The sequence below is a fragment of the Salvelinus fontinalis genome, chromosome 8 (assembly GCF_029448725.1).
Source record: "Salvelinus fontinalis isolate EN_2023a chromosome 8, ASM2944872v1, whole genome shotgun sequence".
NCBI lineage: Eukaryota > Metazoa > Chordata > Actinopteri > Salmoniformes > Salmonidae > Salvelinus > Salvelinus fontinalis.
Genome location: NC_074672.1, coordinates 46,292,622 through 46,313,243, shown reverse-complemented (window position 1 = coordinate 46,313,243; position 20,622 = coordinate 46,292,622). Strand labels below are relative to the sequence as shown.

General features: G+C 43.1%; 1 protein-coding gene across 2 annotated transcripts in view; it reads left to right on the top strand.

Annotated features, from left to right (window-relative positions):
- The first annotated feature begins 15,697 nt into the window (after window positions 1-15,697).
- Window positions 15,698-20,622, top strand: part of LOC129861340 (ER membrane protein complex subunit 1-like) — a 37,871-nt gene continuing 32,946 nt past the window's right edge. The window contains exons 1-7 of one of the 2 annotated variants that reach the window (XM_055932696.1): window positions 15,698-15,980; window positions 16,471-16,598; window positions 16,724-16,789; window positions 18,004-18,097; window positions 18,270-18,398; window positions 18,699-18,825; window positions 19,119-19,274. In XM_055932696.1, the coding sequence (XP_055788671.1) occupies window positions 15,838-15,980; window positions 16,471-16,598; window positions 16,724-16,789; window positions 18,004-18,097; window positions 18,270-18,398; window positions 18,699-18,825; window positions 19,119-19,274 (843 nt within the window). In that variant the 5' untranslated portion in view covers window positions 15,698-15,837. Of the gene's footprint in view, window positions 15,981-16,127; window positions 16,215-16,470; window positions 16,599-16,723; window positions 16,790-18,003; window positions 18,098-18,269; window positions 18,399-18,698; window positions 18,826-19,118; window positions 19,275-20,622 lie in introns of those variants that run through there. The other variant, XM_055932698.1, reaches the window with a different exon arrangement.

Below are 20,622 nucleotides of genomic sequence, written 5' to 3'. Positions count from 1 at the left end.
AGGTGGAGAGGTGACCAGGTGGAGGGGTGACCAGGTGGAGAGGTAACCAGGTGGAGAGGTGACCGGGTAGAGAGGTGACCGGGTAGAGAGGTGACCGGGTGACCAGGTGACCAGGTGACCAGGTGACCAGGTGGAGAGGTGACCGGGTGACCAGGTGACCAGGTGACCAGGTGGAGGGGTGACCAGGTGGAGGGGTGACCAGGTGGAGAGGTGACCAGGTGGAGAGGTGACCAGGTGACCAGGTGGAGGGGTGACCAGGTGGAGAGGTGACCAGGTGGAGGGGTGACCAGGTGACCAGGTGACCAGGTGACCAGGTGACAAGGTGACTGGCTGACTGACATCCCAAATGGCATCCTATTCCATAGGACCCTGCTCAAAACTAGTGCACTAAATATGGAATAGGGTGCCATAGGGCTCTGGTCTAAACTAGTGCACTAAATAGAGAATATGGTTCCATAGGACTCTGGTCTAAAGTAGTGCACTAAATAGAGAATATGGTTCCATAGGACTCTGGTCTAAAGTAGTGCACTAAATAGGGAATAGGGTGGGATGTCGCCTGGGGTAAATCTACAACACACAGAGATGCCTGTAATTAATATCATTATTAACCATGGGGAAAGACCTTCACACCTGTAATTAATATCATTATTAACCATGGGGAAAGACCTTCACACCTGTAATTAATATCATTATTAACCATGGAGAAAGACCTTCACACCTGTAATTAATATCATTATTAACCATGGGGAAAGACCTTCACACCTGTAATTGATATCATTATTAACCATGGAGAAAGACCTTCACACCTGTAATTAATATCATTATTAACCATGGAGAAAGACCTTCACACCTGTAATTAATATCATTATTAACCATGGGGAAAGACCTTCACACCTGTAATTAATATCATTATTAACCATGGGGAAAGACCTTCACACCTGTAATTAATATCATTATTAACCACGGGGAAAGACCTTCACACCTGTAATTAATATCATTATTAACCAAGGGTTAATCTGTCTGTTAGTTGTCATGCCAAAGAGGTTAGAGAGTTGGTTACAGTACCTACCATATTGAACAAGCCAGGATACCCTGTCTTCCTTCATCCCCACTCTACTCTGAGAGACAATGACTCTGCTGCCCTCTTTTGGCCAGGGACATTCACTGCAGGCCAGGGTTAGGGGACAGTCACTGTTTATTTTTTTAAACCTTTATTTAACTAGGCAAGTCAGTTAAGAACAAATTCTTATTTACAATGACAGCCTACCCTGGCCAAATCCAGACAACGCTAGGCTAATTATGCGCCACCGTATGGGATTCCTAATCACAGCCAGATGCGATGCAGCCTGGAGTCGAACCAGGTACTGCAGTGATGCCTCTTGCTCTGAGATGCAGTGTCTTAGACCACTGAGCCACTCGGGACCCCTGTTCCAGCTCATAGCAGTTGATGTTCTCCAGTTTGGGCCTGAGCTCCACGAAGTCCGGTCTGTCTGCAGCGTTGTCACTCCAACAGGTGAGCATGAGTTTGTAGAGGAAGTCTGGACATTTATCTGGAGCCGGGCATTCTGTAGCCGGCATCCTGTAGCCGGCATCCTGTAGCCGGCATCCTGGAGCCGGCATCCTGGAGCCGGCATCCTGGAGCCGGCATCCTGGAGCCGGCATCCTGGAGCCGGCATCCTGTAACCGGCATCCTGTAGCCGGCATCTTGTAACCGGCATCCTGTAGCCGGCATCCTGTAACCGGCATCCTGTAGCCGGCATCCTGTAACCGGCATCCTGTAACCGGCATCCTGTAGCCGGCATCCTGTAACCGGCATCCTGTAGCCGGCATCCTGTAACCGGCATCCTGTAACCGGCATCCTGTAGCCGGCATCCTGTAACCGGCATCCTGTAACCGGCATCCTGTAACCGGCATCCTGTAGCCGGCAACCTGTAGCCGGCATCCTGTAACCGGCATCCTGTAACCGGCATCCTGTAGCCGGCATCCTGTAACCGGCATCCTGTAGCCGGCATCCTGGAGCCGGCATCCTGGAGCCGGCATCCTGTAACCGGCATCCTGTAGCCGGCATCCTGTAGCCGGCATCCTGTAACCGGCATCCTGTAGCCGGCATCCTGTAACCGGCATCCTGTAACCGGCATCCTGTAACCGGCATCCTGTAACCGGCATCCTGTAACCGGCATCCTGTAGCCGGCATCCTGTAACCGGCATCCTGTAACCGGCATCCTTTAGCCGGCATCCTGTAACCGGCATCCTGTAACCAGCAAGGATCTGACTGTACACCTTGTAGTTTCTGTAGCCTGGATCACAGAGAAAAGCCATAAAATCAATCAACTAATCAAATGTATTTATTAAGCCCTTTTTTACATCACTAGTTGTCACAAAGTGCTATGGCGTTCATGAGAGGAAACTTTCCAAACGGTCATTTACGCCTGACGGAGAATTCCATGCAATTCATCGTCGGTTCTCCAGGCTTAGTGTTTTCAAACCTTTCCTCGGAAACCACCGTCAGTTCCATATATTATATATTTACACTATTCTAGATACTCTGATTTAACTCGTTAACTAATGTAAGAAATTGTATTAGATATTGGTAACTTGTTTTAACAACTTCTCAACATTACCTATAAGTTGACACAACATACACACCCCCTCTTTCTCTTGGACATATGCTGGACACATAGGACATATACATGGCACCCACAATTCCCCTCCCCCATGACAATCACACAGACACACCCAACCCATGGTTGGACCTCAGGACAAAGAACTCTCAGGAACCAATGGAACGTGGACACCAGGCCTGATCAGGACTACCCAAGACCCAGATCGACCAACCGGAAGGCCGGACTCGCAGATCTACCTACTTTGCTTGTTGACTATATAGTACTGAACATTTCTGGAAACTGTCTCTTTCCCGGACGATTCACTAGGAGTCAGACTGAAAGAGCCTTGCTGCAAGATTTTACTAAGATATCTTTACATGTAATTAAACTGCCTTATTATAAAATTATCCACCTCGTCCTATTGTCTCCTCTTGTTCTCCTGTCAACAGTAAACGTTTTATTAACAGACTTGGAAGCAGAGGATGGTCAAAACATATTTGTATACGGCCCAATAGAAAATCCATCGGACAGGAGACGTGAGGGAGAAATTTATCCAGAGGAGAGGTGACCTTTTCGAGGGAGAATCGCGATTCAACCCACACAGGAAACTGATCAAAGAGCTCGAAACTAAAGAGGTGAGCAGATACCCGTTTAACCAAAATCTGTATATTGTATTATAGCCAATATCTAAATTCAAAGATCAGGAGTACTGTGGTGAGTGTGAATTGTTGCTAAATTTATGTGGAATTGTTTAGAATTTAAGGCATTGTGTACAGATATCTAAGTATTAATAGGTTAAAGACTTATTCACATAGTCTGGCACTACGCGGTATGCTGATCGAGTAGGTGTACAGTGAAGAATAAGCTTTATAACGATTCACATAGTCGGGCCATATTTGACAGTCGATCAGGTAGGGGTTACCGTGAAGAATCCATAATTAAAAGATGGGATCCAAATAGCCGGGCAGTAGTTAGATTTGGCAAATCAGCTAGGTGTTACCGTGACGACCCATAAAAAAATAAAAATAAAAATAAAATATATATATAACGATTCACACAGTCGGGCCATATTTGACAGTCGATCAGATAGGGGTACCGTGAAGAATCCATACGTTTTCAAATAGTCGTGCAGTAGCTATACTTAGCTAGGTGTTACGTGAGAAATCTAATGTGAATTCAAATAGTCGTGCAGTAGCTATACTTAGCTAGGTGTTACGTGAGAATTCTAATATTGCATGTGTAAGTTGTGTTGTAATTATATGTGTAAGTTGTGTTGTCGCAATGTGGGGGATTGAACGTTCCACGAGACCAATTGCTACTAACTAGCCATATGCTAGTTGAGGCTGTGATAAAGTGACCGCCGTGTCGATGTGTATATATTGCTGTGAAGCAACTATTTTCTGCTGATGAGTTGACCGGATTTTTCCCTCTCCTGCTGTTGATAAATCCCTAAGGGTGAGAATCAATTTGAGAATTATTATAGAAGCGCGTGAATTACTAGTATATTGTCCCCAAAGGAAACTTCTGAAATATTTTGCCAAAGTATTTAATTAATTAAATTAGCGAAAAGCAATAATGTTTTTTATTAAAAGTACCTAAAACTGTCATTCCAATTATAACAGGAGCGCGTGAATATATTCGTATATTGTTTCAAAGAGATATAGCTGATATATTGTTGGAAAACGAAAATAATACATCGAATACACGGCAATAAAATCCTTTGTCCACGCGAGTCGGACACGAGAGTGGGGGAAGAGAGGGGAAGAAAAATACATCGCTGGTTTCGATCAGTAACGGGCTAAAGTATACAAAGACAATAATAGACCCAGACATAGCTTAACGACAAAATGACCACGACTATCGTCCCCAAACACAAATTCAACGAATATTTAGATCAGAGAATGAAAGACAGAGCAGGCGGGAAATTACACTACAAACCCGTTAAAAAGATTTGGGAGGAAGTGAGGCTGAAATGGACTCAAACAGGTCTTCTTAGTGGAGTCGCCCCATCAAAAGGGCAACTCCTCATTAAGGAGAAAGAATTGGAGGAAGCAGTGAAGCAAGGGATAGAATGTGAAGTTGATAAGAATAAGAGTCACTTATTTAAAAAAAGAAGGGACAAAGCAAAGGGAAAAGGCACAGGCTGAGATGAGAATAGGTTTATGGGCAATTGAGGAAATTAGGAAAGCTCTCCCTTACCGGAAACCTGATACGATGGGAGTGGTCACTGGAGCACCAACTGACACCAAAGAGGGCAGGCCCAATAATAATGATGGCCCACCTACCACCACAGCAACCCCATCGGCCCCCACCCATCTATACCCAGAACTGCCACAGGGAGAGAAAAAAGCACCACCTCCCTATTTTCAAAATCCATTCACTCAGCAATCACCTCCCCCCTTCCAGGGCATGTCTGACGAATATGCTCCATGGCCCTGAAGCTGCTCACCACTAACCTACACTCATCATTGACCTGGACTACTGAAGCATCAAAGGCTTTTGCACTCTTGAAAACAGATCTCTAAGTGGCAGTAGCCTTAACAGCACCTGACTAAAAAAAAAACAAGTTCCATCTGGATGTTTCTGAAAAGGAGGGATTTACATCATCCATCCTTTTCCAGAACCTAGAGGGGGAGAGAAGAGTGTTGAGGTATCACTCCTCCAAACTGGACTACATTGAAGAAGGACAAACCACATGTTCCAGGTATGTGGCTGCAGTGGCAAAAGCTATTGGAAAAACAGCCCACATGATAATGTGCCATCCATTGGAAATCCACACCCACCATGGGGTTGCAGCATATCTGATGAGCAAAGAATTCACGTTCAGCGCTGAAAGGAAAACGAAAATCCAGAATAAATGCACACAATCACACATCACATTTGTCAACACTGACAAAAACATGGCAGACGCACTCAATGCTGAAGGTCTACCCCACTCCTGTGCAGAAAGAGCTGCACAGGAACTGAAACGGAGACCTGACCTGGGGAATGAACCACTCACCAACACACACAGATATGGGGAAAGACAATGTGACTAATGGAAAAAGGTACCTGTTAGTTATGGTAGACAGGTTCTCTAAATGGGTTGAGGCAATACCAACAGCAGGGGAGGATGCAAAATAGGTCATTAAGTGGCTGCAAACCAAACTCATGTGTGTTGTTTAATGACAAACGCTCCATGTACCAATAGGGTCGGATGTGTAAATGTCAACTGATTAATGTGTATTGTGTAATGACAAACGCTCCATGTACCAATAGGGTCGGATGTGTAAATGTCAACTGATTAATGGATGTTGTTTAATGATGGGGTTAGTGTACAGGCCACAATCTCATAAGTCTCGTGGAACGCGCCAATCAAATGTATGTGCAGGTTTGAAGTTGATTTGGGTTGAAGTCCTGCCCCTGGCGTTGCTGGCCATGATAGCCTCTCCAGGTGCAGGCACCCATCTCTCTCCTCATGAGACAATGGCTGGAGGAGTCATGCTTGGTCCACCAAGGAAGGGAGGTCATATGCCCGCCCTTGATGTACAACAAATTGTAATGTTTGATAATTGACGGAACTTTCTGCAGCTCTCTCCACACAGATTCATAAGGTCCAACGGGGAAGCAGAAGGGAGATCTGGCACACGGAAGGTAAAAATTGGTGACTGGGTGGGGTTAATGTCCACAAGAGAAAGTGGCTAGAACCCAGGTGGAATGGACAGTACGAAGTGAGGGAGGTTACTTCACACTCAGTCCAGGTCAAAGGTAAATCAGGCGCACCTTGGCACCACCTCACACATTGCACTCCAGCCCCAATCCCTTCTAGAACACTGACAGAAGTCAGAGCTGATTTAAACAGCTTAAATTCGATTCCAAATGAAGACATTTCTGACTCAGGTGATGCGGAATCAAACTCCGCCTCCCCTGATAAAGGAACCTCGCCCAGTTAGAGGGATATTTCTCCCTCCCTGGGCAAGGCTAGGGATATCTGGCCCCTTATTTGTGATATTCCTACTGACATTTGGGGTGTCCCTGGGCACTTTCACATGGTTATTAGAATAACTATAACCGGATCCCCATGGATGTATGTCACGGACACTCTAGTCTAACTAGGTAATAATAGATTAAAAAATTAAAAAAATCAAAAATTTAGAAAACAATAGTTAAAATAAGAAACTAATATGGCTCAAATTGAGAAGGTTGAATGAGAGTGGGTGGAGAGCTGTGCAGAGAATGGACAGAAGATGGCAGTATTGTAGCACCCAAATGGTCTCCCAGCCGACTGGTTGAATGCTGGTGACATAATTTTGTTTTTTGGAGTAAACATTAAGGTTAAGGGTTTCCGTGTACCCAGAGATAAGATATCTTAAAAGAATACACTCATATGGGAATAGGAGTTTTACTTTCTGAGTTTTATTTAGGCAAGGGACTTTGAGAAGATAAAGGGTTCTTTTGGTATGTTTAGATATGGAACACGAATGTAGGTGTAACATTTTGACCTGTTTTCTGTTTCCATTGCATTTTCCGGCGACTTGATCACTCGCGGGGAAATGTGGTGAGAATAATGAGATTGTGTCATTTGGGATACTAGTTTTGAGGTAAATTGATTATAATAGAGTTTATAACTCTTGACCATAAGGTAAGCATTTGTATTGGCCATTAGAAGATAGAGATAGGTTAATTAAGGTTATGTTAGGACTTTAAAGATTGACACTATAAGACCTGTTGTTATTTTTAAATCCATGCAGATAAAGTCAAAACAGTGAAACACTTAGTTAATATTGTAAAGGAACACATAGAAAAAGGCAGACAGATGGGTCTACCCCGCACTGTTCAGACCTTGAAGGTTTGAGAGCAGAGTGGGGAGGGTGGACCAGGAAATGAGCAAGGTAGGCTGTGAAATAAGATAGGAGAAAGGGGTTAACATATATAAGCAGCACAGATACATTTCAAAGTAGATAAGCCACTTGACAGAGAATTGGAAAAGAATAGATATGAATGTACGCCCAAGGGAGAATTGGATATGCGGGGAATAAAAGGGACGTTCCTAGAATATGATGTACTAAGTTATTGTTTAGAGTAGGTAAGGTTGATACCTGGCCAGAGCCAGGTATCAAACGAAGGAGGGTACATTGTGGACTAGGAAAGGATGGGGCCTATTGGATAATAAACTTATTTAAAATTAAACATTTATAGCTAAAAAATTAGGCATAGAAGTTAAATATATAATCAGAAAGAACAAATGAGGAACTGTTTGCTAACCAGACCTGTATGTCCAAGAGTTTATACATTGCAGGTGAATTAAGGGAGAAGGTGAATCACTCCACCTGGGGGCATATCGCACTTGGAGGGTGAGACACACTGACACTGCCGAATGATCACAGAGTTAAGGAGAAGAACTGTTGCTAATAAAGCTCAGGGGTCAACTCCTTAATGAAGAATTCCCTGACCCCGACCTTTCCTCACTGTGTTCGTTCATAGAAGTGAAAGTGTTGCTTGATCTCTGGCTGATGATGTGTTCTCTGGGAGAGGGTGGGGTTTTACAGGACTGCTTGTAGTCCTGAGCTGGCTGATCAGGATACGATGGGGATGATACCATCGCAGTGCTGCCGGAACCACCACCAGTTCCAACGGACCAGGGTTCAGCCGGCCTCCTCCACCACTTCAAGACCAAGTCCCACGCCATCACCTAAGCTCTCCAATCTGGTACAGATAATAAATATAAAAGACATCTCAGATAGTGAACATTTGGGGACTGAAACTGAGTATGAGGAAAGGGAGAATATGTGGTTGACCTACAAAACACTTAATAGAAAGGACTGTGTCGTATGTGGACATGCCAGACCTATTCTGGCTGCTCACCCATTTGTCCTAAGTAATGGGGAAGGTTGGATGTGCATATTGGAAAAGTTCGAGCCAAATTCAACCCTGTGTAAAACTCTGAGTCTTGTGTTCCCAGTGGTCCCTCCCCAGAAGGTACCGTGGGGAGTTAAGGCATATGGGGGATATAACAGCTGTATCCCTGGCACAGGTAGCGGTATGGACTATGGAGGGCTCCCTGCTACTACCTGCATCACTAATACCACTAGGAACTGGAGGTGTTGCTGATGTATGGTGGATGTGTGGACCTGCCAGGCGGTTAACCCCATTTTTGAAAGGAAATTGTCGTTGCTCATGTGTTTTGGCCAGTCTGATACCACCGTTGCCTATTATTATAGCTAATCAACTTCTGGGAGCTACACAGGACACAGAGGCTTGGGACCAACCCAGGAGACGGCAGAAACGTGACGCTCCTTGGTCCGAGGGTACAGATAACATGCACACCAACCTGTTGGGGGTCCCAATAGGGGTCCCCCACGAATTCCAGACATTAACCAGGAATGATGGCCTGTGGCATCTGATGCCCATCATTGGCCCAGCTATTGTTGATGTTAAAACAAAAGGTCTGGATCAATTATAAACACACCCACACAGGACTTACAGGGATGGCTGAACAATTGGATGCTGCCTCACAAACCAGTAGACACAATAGACTAACACTGGACATAAGTCTGGCCAACAAGGGAGGTGTAACAGTGTTGCACGTTTGTTCCTAACAATACTAGTCCGGATGGGAGCATTTCAAAAGCTCTGAGTGGGTTGGCAAGGTTAACAGTGGAGATGAAGGGTCTTGCAGGTGTGGAGGAGAGTGGACTGTTCCCCTGGCTGGGTGGTTGTTTTGGTAAGTACACTGCAATGATGATGACTGGATTTCTGACACTAGTTGTGGTTTTTCATTTCTGTGTTGCCTGTATCATACCTTGTTTGAAGAAGTTTGTTACAGATGTGTAAGGAGCCTCTAGTATGATGCCGTTGCTTGATGCTCCAGTTGGAGAGGCTGATACGAAAACGAGCTTCCGCAGGAGAGTGGGCTGACAGAGGAGGACCCTTGGTTTGCTGTAGTTGATGCTGAATGAATAAAAAGTGATGTTTGTCCTCCCTGTTGTGAAGGTTTGAAGTTCCCGGGTGGCGACGAGCCCACCTGGTACAGGTTGCATAGAGGGATGGACCTGAGGGTTTAACATATTCTCGTTTTTTGGTTTACTAATGTGTGGTTGGCCACTCCAGGGGTAGTTATTGGAGTGGTCTCCTTTTTGGTCCTTGCTCATTTACGACTCAACTTACATTGATGCTATTGGTCTCCCTAGGGGGTGCCAGATGAATATAAACTGGCGGACCAAGTGACAGCTGGGTTTGAATCATCATTTTGTTGGTGGTGTACAGTTAATAAAAATGTGGACAGAATTAACTACATTCATTTTAATGTCCAGAAACTGGGCAATTGGACTCAACAAGGCTTCGAGGCGGTCCATGGACAATTGGCAGCTACGTCCTTGATGGCATTTCAAAATAGAATCGCGGTTGATATGTTATTGGCTGAACGGGGGGGGGGGTCTGTGCAATGTTTGGTGCACAGTGTTGTACCTTCATTCCCAATAACACAGCTACGGATAGGAGTCTGACTGTAGCATTGGAGGGACTTCGTACCCTTAATGGTAAGATGAAACAGCATTCTGGAGTGGACACTACTATGTGGGACTCATGGATGGATGCCTTTGGTAAATATAAGACGCTGGTTTCCTCTATCCTAGTATCAATTTCTGTTTTTGCGGCCATTCTTGTAATAACTGCAGCCATAGACCCTAATCAGGAAAGGGCCCAAATGTTCCCATTGCTTGAGGATGGGGAAGCTGGACCTGTCTATCTATTTGAGGACTAAGATACTATTATGTCACGTCTCTTGTGAGACGTGAAGAGAGGGAATCAAAAATTTGTCTTCTGACAAATTTTATCCCTTAGCTTTGTCTTTTTATACTTTTATGTCACGTCTCTTGTGAGACGTGAAGAGAGGGAATCAAAAATTTGTCTTCTGACAAATTTTATCCCTTAGCTTTGTCTTTCCATACTTTTATGTCACGTCTCTTGTGAGACGTGAAGAGAGGGAATTAAAAATTTGTCTTCTGACAAATTTTATCCTTTAGTTTTGTCTTTTATATACTTTTATGTCACGTCTCTTGTGAGACGTGAAGAGGGGGATTTGTAAGAAATTGTATTAGATATTGGTAACTTGTTTTAACAACTTCTCAACATTACCTATAAGTTGACACAACATACACACCCCCTCTTTCTCTTGGACATATGCTGGACACATAGGACATATACATGGCACCCACAATTCCCCTCCCCCATGACAATCACACAGACACACCCAACCCATGGTTGGACCTCAGGACAAAGAACTCTCAGGAACCAATGGAACGTGGACACCAGGCCTGATCAGGACTACCCAAGACCCAGATCGACCAACCGGAAGGCCGGACTCGCAGATCTACCTACTTTGCTTGTTGACTATATAGTACTGAACATTTCTGGAAACTGTCTCTTTCCCGGACGATTCACTAGGAGTCAGACTGAAAGAGCCTTGCTGCAAGATTTTACTAAGATATCTTTACATGTAATTAAACTGCCTTATTATAAAATTATCCACCTCGTCCTATTGTCTCCTCTTGTTCTCCTGTCAACAGTAAACGTTTTATTAACACTAATTATCCCAACTCCTTGAATAGGTGAATCAGGTTTCACAACAAAACTGTGAAAATGTCTGAGGGTTCACGAGGAGAGGTTAGAGAACCACTGGGTTAGGTGATCATGACATACCTAGGTATGTCTTCCCGCCGTAGGTTATCACCTCATAGAGCAGAACCCTAAAGGACCAGACATCTGACTTGTTGGAGAAACGTCCGTGGATGATGGCCTCCGGGGGGGGGGGGGGGGGGGGGGACTCCACTTGTAGGGGATATTCTTATCCTCGTACACGTAGAGGTGCTTCTGAGGATGGACAGAAACGAAATGAGGATGTGAAAAGAAAAACCAGGGTTACTAACCACGGTTCTATGAACTAGGGACTATGTTCGTCACTCAATGGGATATCCTTCCGCCTGGCAGCAGGATGAGTCGAGATATTAATATCAGAGTAATTCCCATCCACGGGTGTTCCCCCACCCCCTATAAATGCCTGGGCGTGCAGCGTGCACTGCACCATGCCCACCACAGGAATCACTAGTGCACGATGGGACAAGGACATCCCTGCCAGCCAAACTCTCCCCTAACCCAGACGACCCTTGGGCCAATTGTACTCAGCCCCATGGGTCTCCCGGTCGCGGGCCGGCTGCGACAGAGCCTGTGCAGCGATGCTCCCCATCCAACCTGACAGAGCTTGAGAGGATCTGTAGAGAAGAATGGGAGAAACTCCCCAAATACAGGTGTGTGCTAAGCTTATAGCGTCATACCCAAGAAGACTTGAGGCTGTAATCGCTGTCAAAGGTGCTTCAACAAAGTACCTGTTTTGGTTTGTCATTATGGGGTATTGTGATGTCATTATGGGGTATTGTGATGTCATTATGGGGTATTGTGATGTCATTATGGGGTATTGTGTGTAGATAGATGAGGGGAAAAAACAATTGAATAAATGTTAGAATAACCTGTCTAGCCCCGGGGTGCCGCTAGCGGCACCCCCCCCCCCACCCCCACTGAAAAGGCAGAGCCGCGAAATTCAAAAAAAATATATTTTTTAAATATTTAACTTTCACACATTAAAGTCCAATACAGCTAATGAAAGACACAGATCTTGTGAATCCAGCCAACATGTCCGATTTTTAAAATGTTTTACAGGGAAGACACAATATGTAAAGATGTAAATCTATTAGCTAAACACATTAGCATAATCCACCATCTTTTCTTTGTCCACCAACACCAGTAGCTATCACCAATTCGGCTAAACTAAGATATTGATAGCCACCAACCAAGAAAAAACCTCCTCAGATGACAGTCTGATAACATATTTATGGTATAGGATAGGTTTTGTTAGAAAAATGTGCATATTTCAGGTAGATGTCATAGTTTACAATTGCACCCACCGTCACAAATGGACTAGAATAATTACAATGAGCAACGTGTTTACCTAACTACTAATCATCAAACATTTCGTAAAAATACACAGCATACACTAATCGAAAGACACAGATCCTGTGAATACAGACAATATTTCAGATTTTCTAAGTGTCTTACAGCGAAAACACAATAAATCGTTATATTAGCATAGCACATGTGCAAACATTACCCCAGAATTGATTCTAGCCAAAGAGAGCGATAACGTAAACATCGCCAAAATATATTAATTTTTTCACTAACCTTCTCAGAATTCTTCAGATGACACTCCTGTAACATCACATTACAACATACATATACAGTTTGTTCGAAAATGTGCATATTTAGCCACCAAAATCATGGTTAGACAATGAGAAAAGTAGCCCAGCTGGTCAGAATATGTCGTGCGCCATATTAGACAGTGATCTAGTCGTATACATAAATACTCATAAACGTGACTAAAAAATATAGGGTGGACAGCGATTGATAGACAATTTAATTCTTAATACAATCTCGGAATTAAATTTTTTAAATTATCCTTACTTTTCAATACAGTTTGCGCCAAGCGAAGCGACGTCAAACAAGATGGCGTCCTAAGCCACTAACATTTTTCGACAGAAACACGATTTATCATAATAAATTGTTCCTACTTTGAGCTGTTCTTCCATCAGAATCTTGGTCAAAGAATCCTTTCTTGGGTCTAATCGTCTTTTGGTCGAAAGCTGTCCTCTTGCCATGTAGAAATGCACATTGCGTTCGGCATGAACTGGAACGGTGCCCAGAGATTCACAGTGGCTCAGAAATAAATGTCCCAAAATCGCACTAAACGGATATAAATTGCTATAAAACGCTTTAAATTAACTACCTTATGATGTTTTTAACTCCTATAATGAGTAAAAATATGACCGGAGAAATATAACTGGCTACACTAATGCTTGGAAAAACAGTAGGTCGGTGTCCTCCGCGCGCCTGACGCACCAAGAAAAGAGTTCCTACCTACAGGATTTTTTCATTTATAGTGGCTGTGATTGGGCAATCGATACCATTCAAAGCGTCATCACGTAAAGGCATCCAGGGGAAGACGTAAGCAGTGTCCGTATACTCATAGGAATAACAGTGGCCTTAAAACTGACTCCAGAACAGGGGCCAAAATGTGTGAAATCTGACTCCATGTCAGGGAAATTGCTGTAGAATGAGTTCTGTTCCACTCAGAGACAAAATTTCAACGCCTATAGAAACTATAGACTGTTTTCTATCCAATAATAGTAATAATATGCATATTGTACGATCAAGAATTTTATAGGAAGCCGTTTCAAAAATTGCACGATTTCCATAAATAGTGACAACAGCACCCCCTAGCCTTAACAGGATAAGGTTGTAACGTAACAAAATGTAGATTCTATTGAGGTCACAGAAAAATATTGATTGTTTGTTAAAGTAATAATCCACTAAACAATTGTATTTATTATCATTATTATTGTATATATTTTTTTATATTCCACTGTTTATACAGTCCCAAAAAAGTTTGCATGTCAACAATCAAGATGTCAAACTAGCACTTTCAAGAAGCAATGCATGTGTATGTATGGTATAACTTAAAAACTTGATGCTAATGCTTCTTGGAAGAACCCTTCACAGAGGGTTATAGGAAGAACCCTTCACAGAGGGTTACAGGAAGAACCCTTCACAGAGGGTTACAGGAAGAACCCTTCACAGAGGGTTATAGGAAGAACCCTTCACAGAGGGTTATAGGAAGAACCCTTCACAGAGGGTTATAGGAAGAACCCTTCACAGAGGGTTATAGGAAGAACCCTTCACAAGGGGTTCTAGGAAGAACCCTTCACAGATAAAAGGGTTCTATGAAGAACCCTTCACAAGGGGTTCTAGGAAGAACTTCTTAGTAGAACCCTTCAGAGAGTTCTAGGTAGAACCATTTTGGAAGGTTCTATGAAGAACCTTAAGAGGATAAAAAGGTTATTGGTAGAACCCTTCATAGAGGGTTCTAAGCATAACCATTCACAGATTGTGCTAGGAATAACCCTCTATGTAGGGGTTTTCATAGAACCTGCTTAGAACCCTCTACGAAAGGCTCTACCAAGAACCCTTTTATCCTCTAAAGGTTCTACCTAGCACCAAAAATGGCTCCCCTATGGGAACAAACCAAAGCAAAAAAAATTTTTAAGAGTGTATATCTGTCATATCTCTGACATAAGGATGTGTGATGTGATAAGACATTCTTATCAGCATTTACTAAATTAATCCGACACTAGGCTAGAGAAAGAGAAGGTGTTCTAGGCCAGTAAGGTGTGGGTAGCTGACATTAAGGTGTGAAAAGCCCTTGCCTGTCAGGCAGCCATTTTTAGTAGCCATTTTCACCTACACACAATTCAGGGACCAGAAGGACCAGACTACTGGAATTCTTTACATTTTGGTTATCGGTAAAACATATTAAAAATAATTCACTTGCCCAATGGGGCAACCACAGAGCAGGCTCAACTTGCACGACTGCTCAGGCCACTTACCCCGGGCAATAGGGCCACTTGGGTTAAATGCGGAAGACACATTTCAGTTGAATGCATTCAGTTGTACAACTAATTGGTGTCCCCCCTTTCCCTTAATGTAGACCCCTTTATGGACCTCCAGCACAGTTACAGTAATACTATCACTTATAGTGGTAATACTACTATACCACTTGACCTGGTTCAAATACTATACAAATATTTGTTCAAAACATTTGAGTGTTTGCTTGAGTCTGCCTGGAATGCCAGATGGGCGGGTTTTTACAGATTTGGGACTTTTCTATTGGTCTATTAAGCCAGGCAAGTTCAAACCAGGCACATATCAAAAATGAATTATTTTAAACCCAGGTCTGAATAACATAAAAGATAGGCTGCAATATAAGTTATAATAAATTCTGAAAAATACCATTACCTGGGTGTCGGTGAGTGAGTGGGTGGGTGCGTGGGGGGGGGGTAGTTTTCTGCGCCAATAGTCCTCTCACCATCACAATCCAGCTCGGTAGATGACGGTAATGCACCATATGTGTTAGTTTACACATCGCCAAATAAAACGATGAAGAAAATCGACCCGGAAAGGATTATTACATGGGTTATCAGAGACGGAAGAGAAAGCGAGACACCCCACTCTCTATTTTATTCTGGTTACATTTACGGTCAATGAAATAAGCAGACCAGACCAAGCTGCTATTGCATTGGTGTCCACCCCTTTAAGCAGATCGGAACTGACCATTTTTTTCAATGGTTAACGGCCTGAGTGAACCGTCTTCATGTATCCACCATCTTTGAACGTTACCTTTTCTAAGAAGCCATCTGTTAAAATGGCTAAGCTAACGTCTTTATTTGTAGTCTTATTTTCTTTATTTTGCATTAGTGAAGCTGTTTTCGAAGATCAAGTTGGAAAGTTTGATTGGTATGTAAGCTAGCTATTTAACATTGAGAATGTCCATTGATTCTGCTGTGCAGCTAGCTAACGTAAGCTAATGCTATGTGCTAACCATTGACAGCGTCAGATATGGTTGATCATAGACATAGGCGAAAAGGCAGTCCGGGGTTGGGTTCACTCAATAGTTAGCCCTGTCATGTCTGCACCCGGTCTCGACAGTCTCTTGTTGGAATATATAGCTAATCATTCACGAATGTAAATGTATGTCGAGATTGCTTCCTCTTCTTTAATGGGGTTAAGGATCAATGAGGGAAGGAGACCCGTTTCCCCAGATTTGTCCCACTTGCTCCTTCTTGTGATCAGTGTATTTGCAGATATGATACTGTCTCCAAAATGCCACAGTAATGAAGATGATTATGTACATTAGTGATTGATTAACTAAAGTAAAAAATAGTTAGCTATATTTCAACAGAAGACTGACTGTTAAAAAAAAAAAATCCCCTTTTTGTATTTCCAGGAGACAGCAGTATGTGGGGAAGACACTCTTTGCCCATTTTGAGTCGAATACACAGTCATCTAAAAAGCTGTTTGTCGCCACAGACAAGAATATCTTTGCCTCTTTCAACTCCAGGACTGGCGATCTCCGTGAGTATTTGTAATTCACATTACAGTACGAATATGTTTCTAGCTTTTCTCTTTGACAAAAAAATGTATAAAAAAAAATTAATTGAGTTGCATAGATTTAAATATTTTTCATTCTGACTTTACAGTTTGGAGACATGTGGACAAGACCGGACCAGAGGGAACCATAGACACATTTCTGCTGCATGGACAAGGTGACTACAGCCTATTTAGAAGTTTGTTGTAGACTTGCCTAGTTTCTTGGCCTAGCCAACATAACAGTTGGCTAGGCTTTATCTAGGCCTATGTTCATTTTAAGATTCTGCCTTCATCTTTGACGGTGGATATTTGACTGTTTTTACGTGTTCTCTAGATGCTCTGACGGTGGATATTTGACTGTTTTTACGTGTTCTCTAGATGCTCTGACGGTGGATATTTGACTGTTTTTACGTGTTCTCTAGATGCTCTGACGGTGGATATTTGACTGTTTTTACGTGTTCTCTAGATGCTCTGACGGTGGATATTTGACTGTTTTTACGTGTTCTCTAGATGCTCTGACGGTGGATATTTGACTGTTTTTACGTGTTCTCTAGATGCTCTGACGGTGGATATTTGACTGTTTTTACGTGTTCTCTAGATGCTCTGACGGTGGATATTTGACTGTTTTTACGTGTTCTCTAGATGCTCTGACGGTGGATATTTGACTGTTTTTACGTGTTCTCTAGATGCTCTGACGGTGGATATTTGACTGTTTTTACGTGTTCTCTAGATGCTCTGACGGTGGATATTTGACTGTTTTTACGTGTTCTCTAGATGCTCTGACGGTGGATATTTGACTGTTTTTACGTGTTCTCTAGATGCTCTGACGGTGGATATTTGACTGTTTTTACGTGTTCTCTAGATGCTCTGACGGTGGATATTTGACTGTTTTTACGTGTTCTCTAGATGCTCTGACGGTGGATATTTGACTGTTTTTACGTGTTCTCTAGATGCTCTGACGGTGGATATTTGACTGTTTTTACGTGTTCTCTAGATGCTCTGACGGTGGATATTTGACTGTTTTTACGTGTTCTCTAGATGCTCTGACGGTGGATATTTGACTGTTTTTACGTGTTCTCTAGATGCTCTGACGGTGGATATTTGACTGTTTTTACGTGTTCTCTAGATGCTCTGACGGTGGATATTTGACTGTTTTTACGTGTTCTCTAGATGCTCTGACGGTGGATATTTGACTGTTTTTACGTGTTCTCTAGATGCTCTGACGGTGGATATTTGACTGTTTTTACGTGTTCTCTAGATGCTCTGACGGTGGATATTTGACTGTTTTTACGTGTTCTCTAGATGCTCTGACGGTGGATATTTGACTGTTTTTACGTGTTCTCTAGATGCTCTGACGGTGGATATTTGACTGTTTTTACGTGTTCTCTAGATGCTCTGATGGTGGTTGGAGATGGTCGTTTGCTCCGTTCCTGGGACACAAACATTGGCGGGCTGAACTGGGAGGCCGTGCTGGATACTGGCAGGTGTGTGTGTGTGTCTCTGTGTCTTCGTGTGCAGATTACCTGTTTCTCATTAACTGTAATTTTATAGCTGAGAGACACTCAATAGAAATGGACATAATTTATTTTAGGGTTAGGGTTATTTTAGAGATTTTGACAGATGACTAACTGCTCATAATGTCTCTCTCTATTTCAGCTTCCAGGCTGCGTGCTTTGTGGCCATACAGGACACCGTAAAGCATGTGGCAGTACTAAAGAAAGCTGCCATCTCTCTCCACTACTTATCCAATGGACACCAGAAATGGGTGGAGAACCTGCCTGATGGGTAGGTACAGTAGGACACTGGTGCTGTCTGCGACCAGACATGGGTTCAAATGGTATTTGTTTTTATTTCAAATGATTTAGCTGCACTTGGTGACGCTTACCTGACGCAATGGAGCCAATCAAATGTAGCCAAAAGTGCAAGCCCCGCCCACAAAGGCTGAATCAAACACTCAAAGTATCTGAAATATTTCAAATACTATTTGAACCCAGTCAATAGCACGTAGGTAATATGAAGTTCATTTCAGGACTGTGTAAAACTGATCTACTAATTATTTTCTGTACCCCCCCCCCCCCCCCACAGTGATGCAGTCCAATACCAGGCAGTGTACTCTGGGGGGGAAGAGGAGCTCTATGTGTTGGGGGTGGTTCCTAACTCTCACCTCACTATCATAGCCTACAGCCTAGAGGATGGAGAGATCACCAAGCAGGTAACTGCTCTACAACTGTCATCAAACCTTCATTGGTAACCATTTAAACAAATTCATGAAGGTATCACGAAAGGGCCTGTTTTTCAGAGCCAGATTAAGCCTAGTCCTGGATTTAAAAACAAAAAACATCTCCTTTTGAGCATGCTTTTTCAGTCCAGGAGGAAACGGAATCTGTGTCTGGGAAACCAGCCCAAAGTGTTACTCCTCCGTCAGTATCTACACTGTGTCTGTTGGTCCACTGTAGCCTGTACACTGTGTCTAACCCACTGACTCCCGTCCGTCGTTGTCCTCAGAGATCAGTTAAAGCTCCATGGCTGTCCAGTGTTGAGTCCAGCTGTGTGGTGGTTGGTCAGGGGGTTCTGATGTGTGTGGACGCCGCCACTTTCTCCCTCTACACCCTCCCTATACAGGCTGAGGAGACTCCAGAGTTCAGCCAGATCCTACTACAGGTACTGTAGCTGTCTCCCACCGCCACAACCGTATCGTTCAGTGAGCCAGCGCTTGATGGCAACAGATATGTTTGAAACTGAGAGACATAACATGCGATTGCAGAGGTTAAAGTTGTCTGTCACTGCGACAGATTTCCGTGATATGGAGTAAATCATTTTTCTGGGTTTAGAAAAACCCCCACTCCAGGCCACACTTAAACTTCTGAAACTAGATTTGAAAGTGTTTGTATATATATATATATATATATATATATATATATATATATATATATATATATATATATATATATATATATATATATATAATCACAAATGCTTTAAGTCCATTATCATGTATGTGATGTATGTGATGTATAGGATGTATAGGATGTATGTGATGTATATGATAATGGACCTGTATATTTTCTATTAACTGACCCTTTCCTAGCCTGCAAATCGATTTTGGCAAAAAAATCGGTCATTAAAAAAAATCTGAGCGGCCTTCGGTTAAATTTCAAAATCCCAATGTGTCTCTTGAGCCAAAAAGTTTTCCCGCCGATCTTAAGTTTCAGTCATGGGATTTGTTTTTGTTGCTTTAACTTCTGTGATTTTTAAAGGAACTCCGCTCAAAAAATGTTATTTTTCATGATTGTAATTTTTTTTCATTAGTCCACTATTAAAACATTCCCAAAATGTTTTGCATGTCAACAGTCAAGTTTGCAAGACGTTGAACTTTCAAGATACGAAGTGTCAGTTGCCACATCATGATGCCTCATATGATGCAAAACACATCCTGATGATGAGTCAAGTGACACTTTGCATCTTGAAAGATCAACGTCTTGAACTTGAATGCTGCCGACTGTATCAACAGTCTCACGTCAAATGGCGACATTCATCCCTCTACCGATTTGTCAAAAAAAATTATTGTTTGCTCATCTGCCTAACACTAGTTCCTAGTTCGTAAAATCACTCTGTTCTCAGTAGCTATGACGCACTGGCTACTACGGCAAACCATCCTTGATCAGCTGAGCAAACCATCCTTGATCAGCTGAGCAAACCATCCTCGATCAGCTGAGCAAACCATCCTCGATCAGCTGAGCAAACCATCCTCGATCAGCTGAGCAAACCATCCTCGATCAGCTGAGCAAACCATCCTCGATCAGCTGAGCAAACCATCCTCGAACAGCTGAGCAAACCATCCTCGAACAGCTGAGCAAACCATCCTCGATCAGCTGAGCAAACCATCCTCGATCAGCTGAGCAAACCATCCTCGATCAGCTGAGCAAACCATCCTCGATCAGCTGAGCAAACCATCCTCGATCAGCTGAGCAAACCATCCTCGATCAGCTGAGCAAACCATCCTCGATCA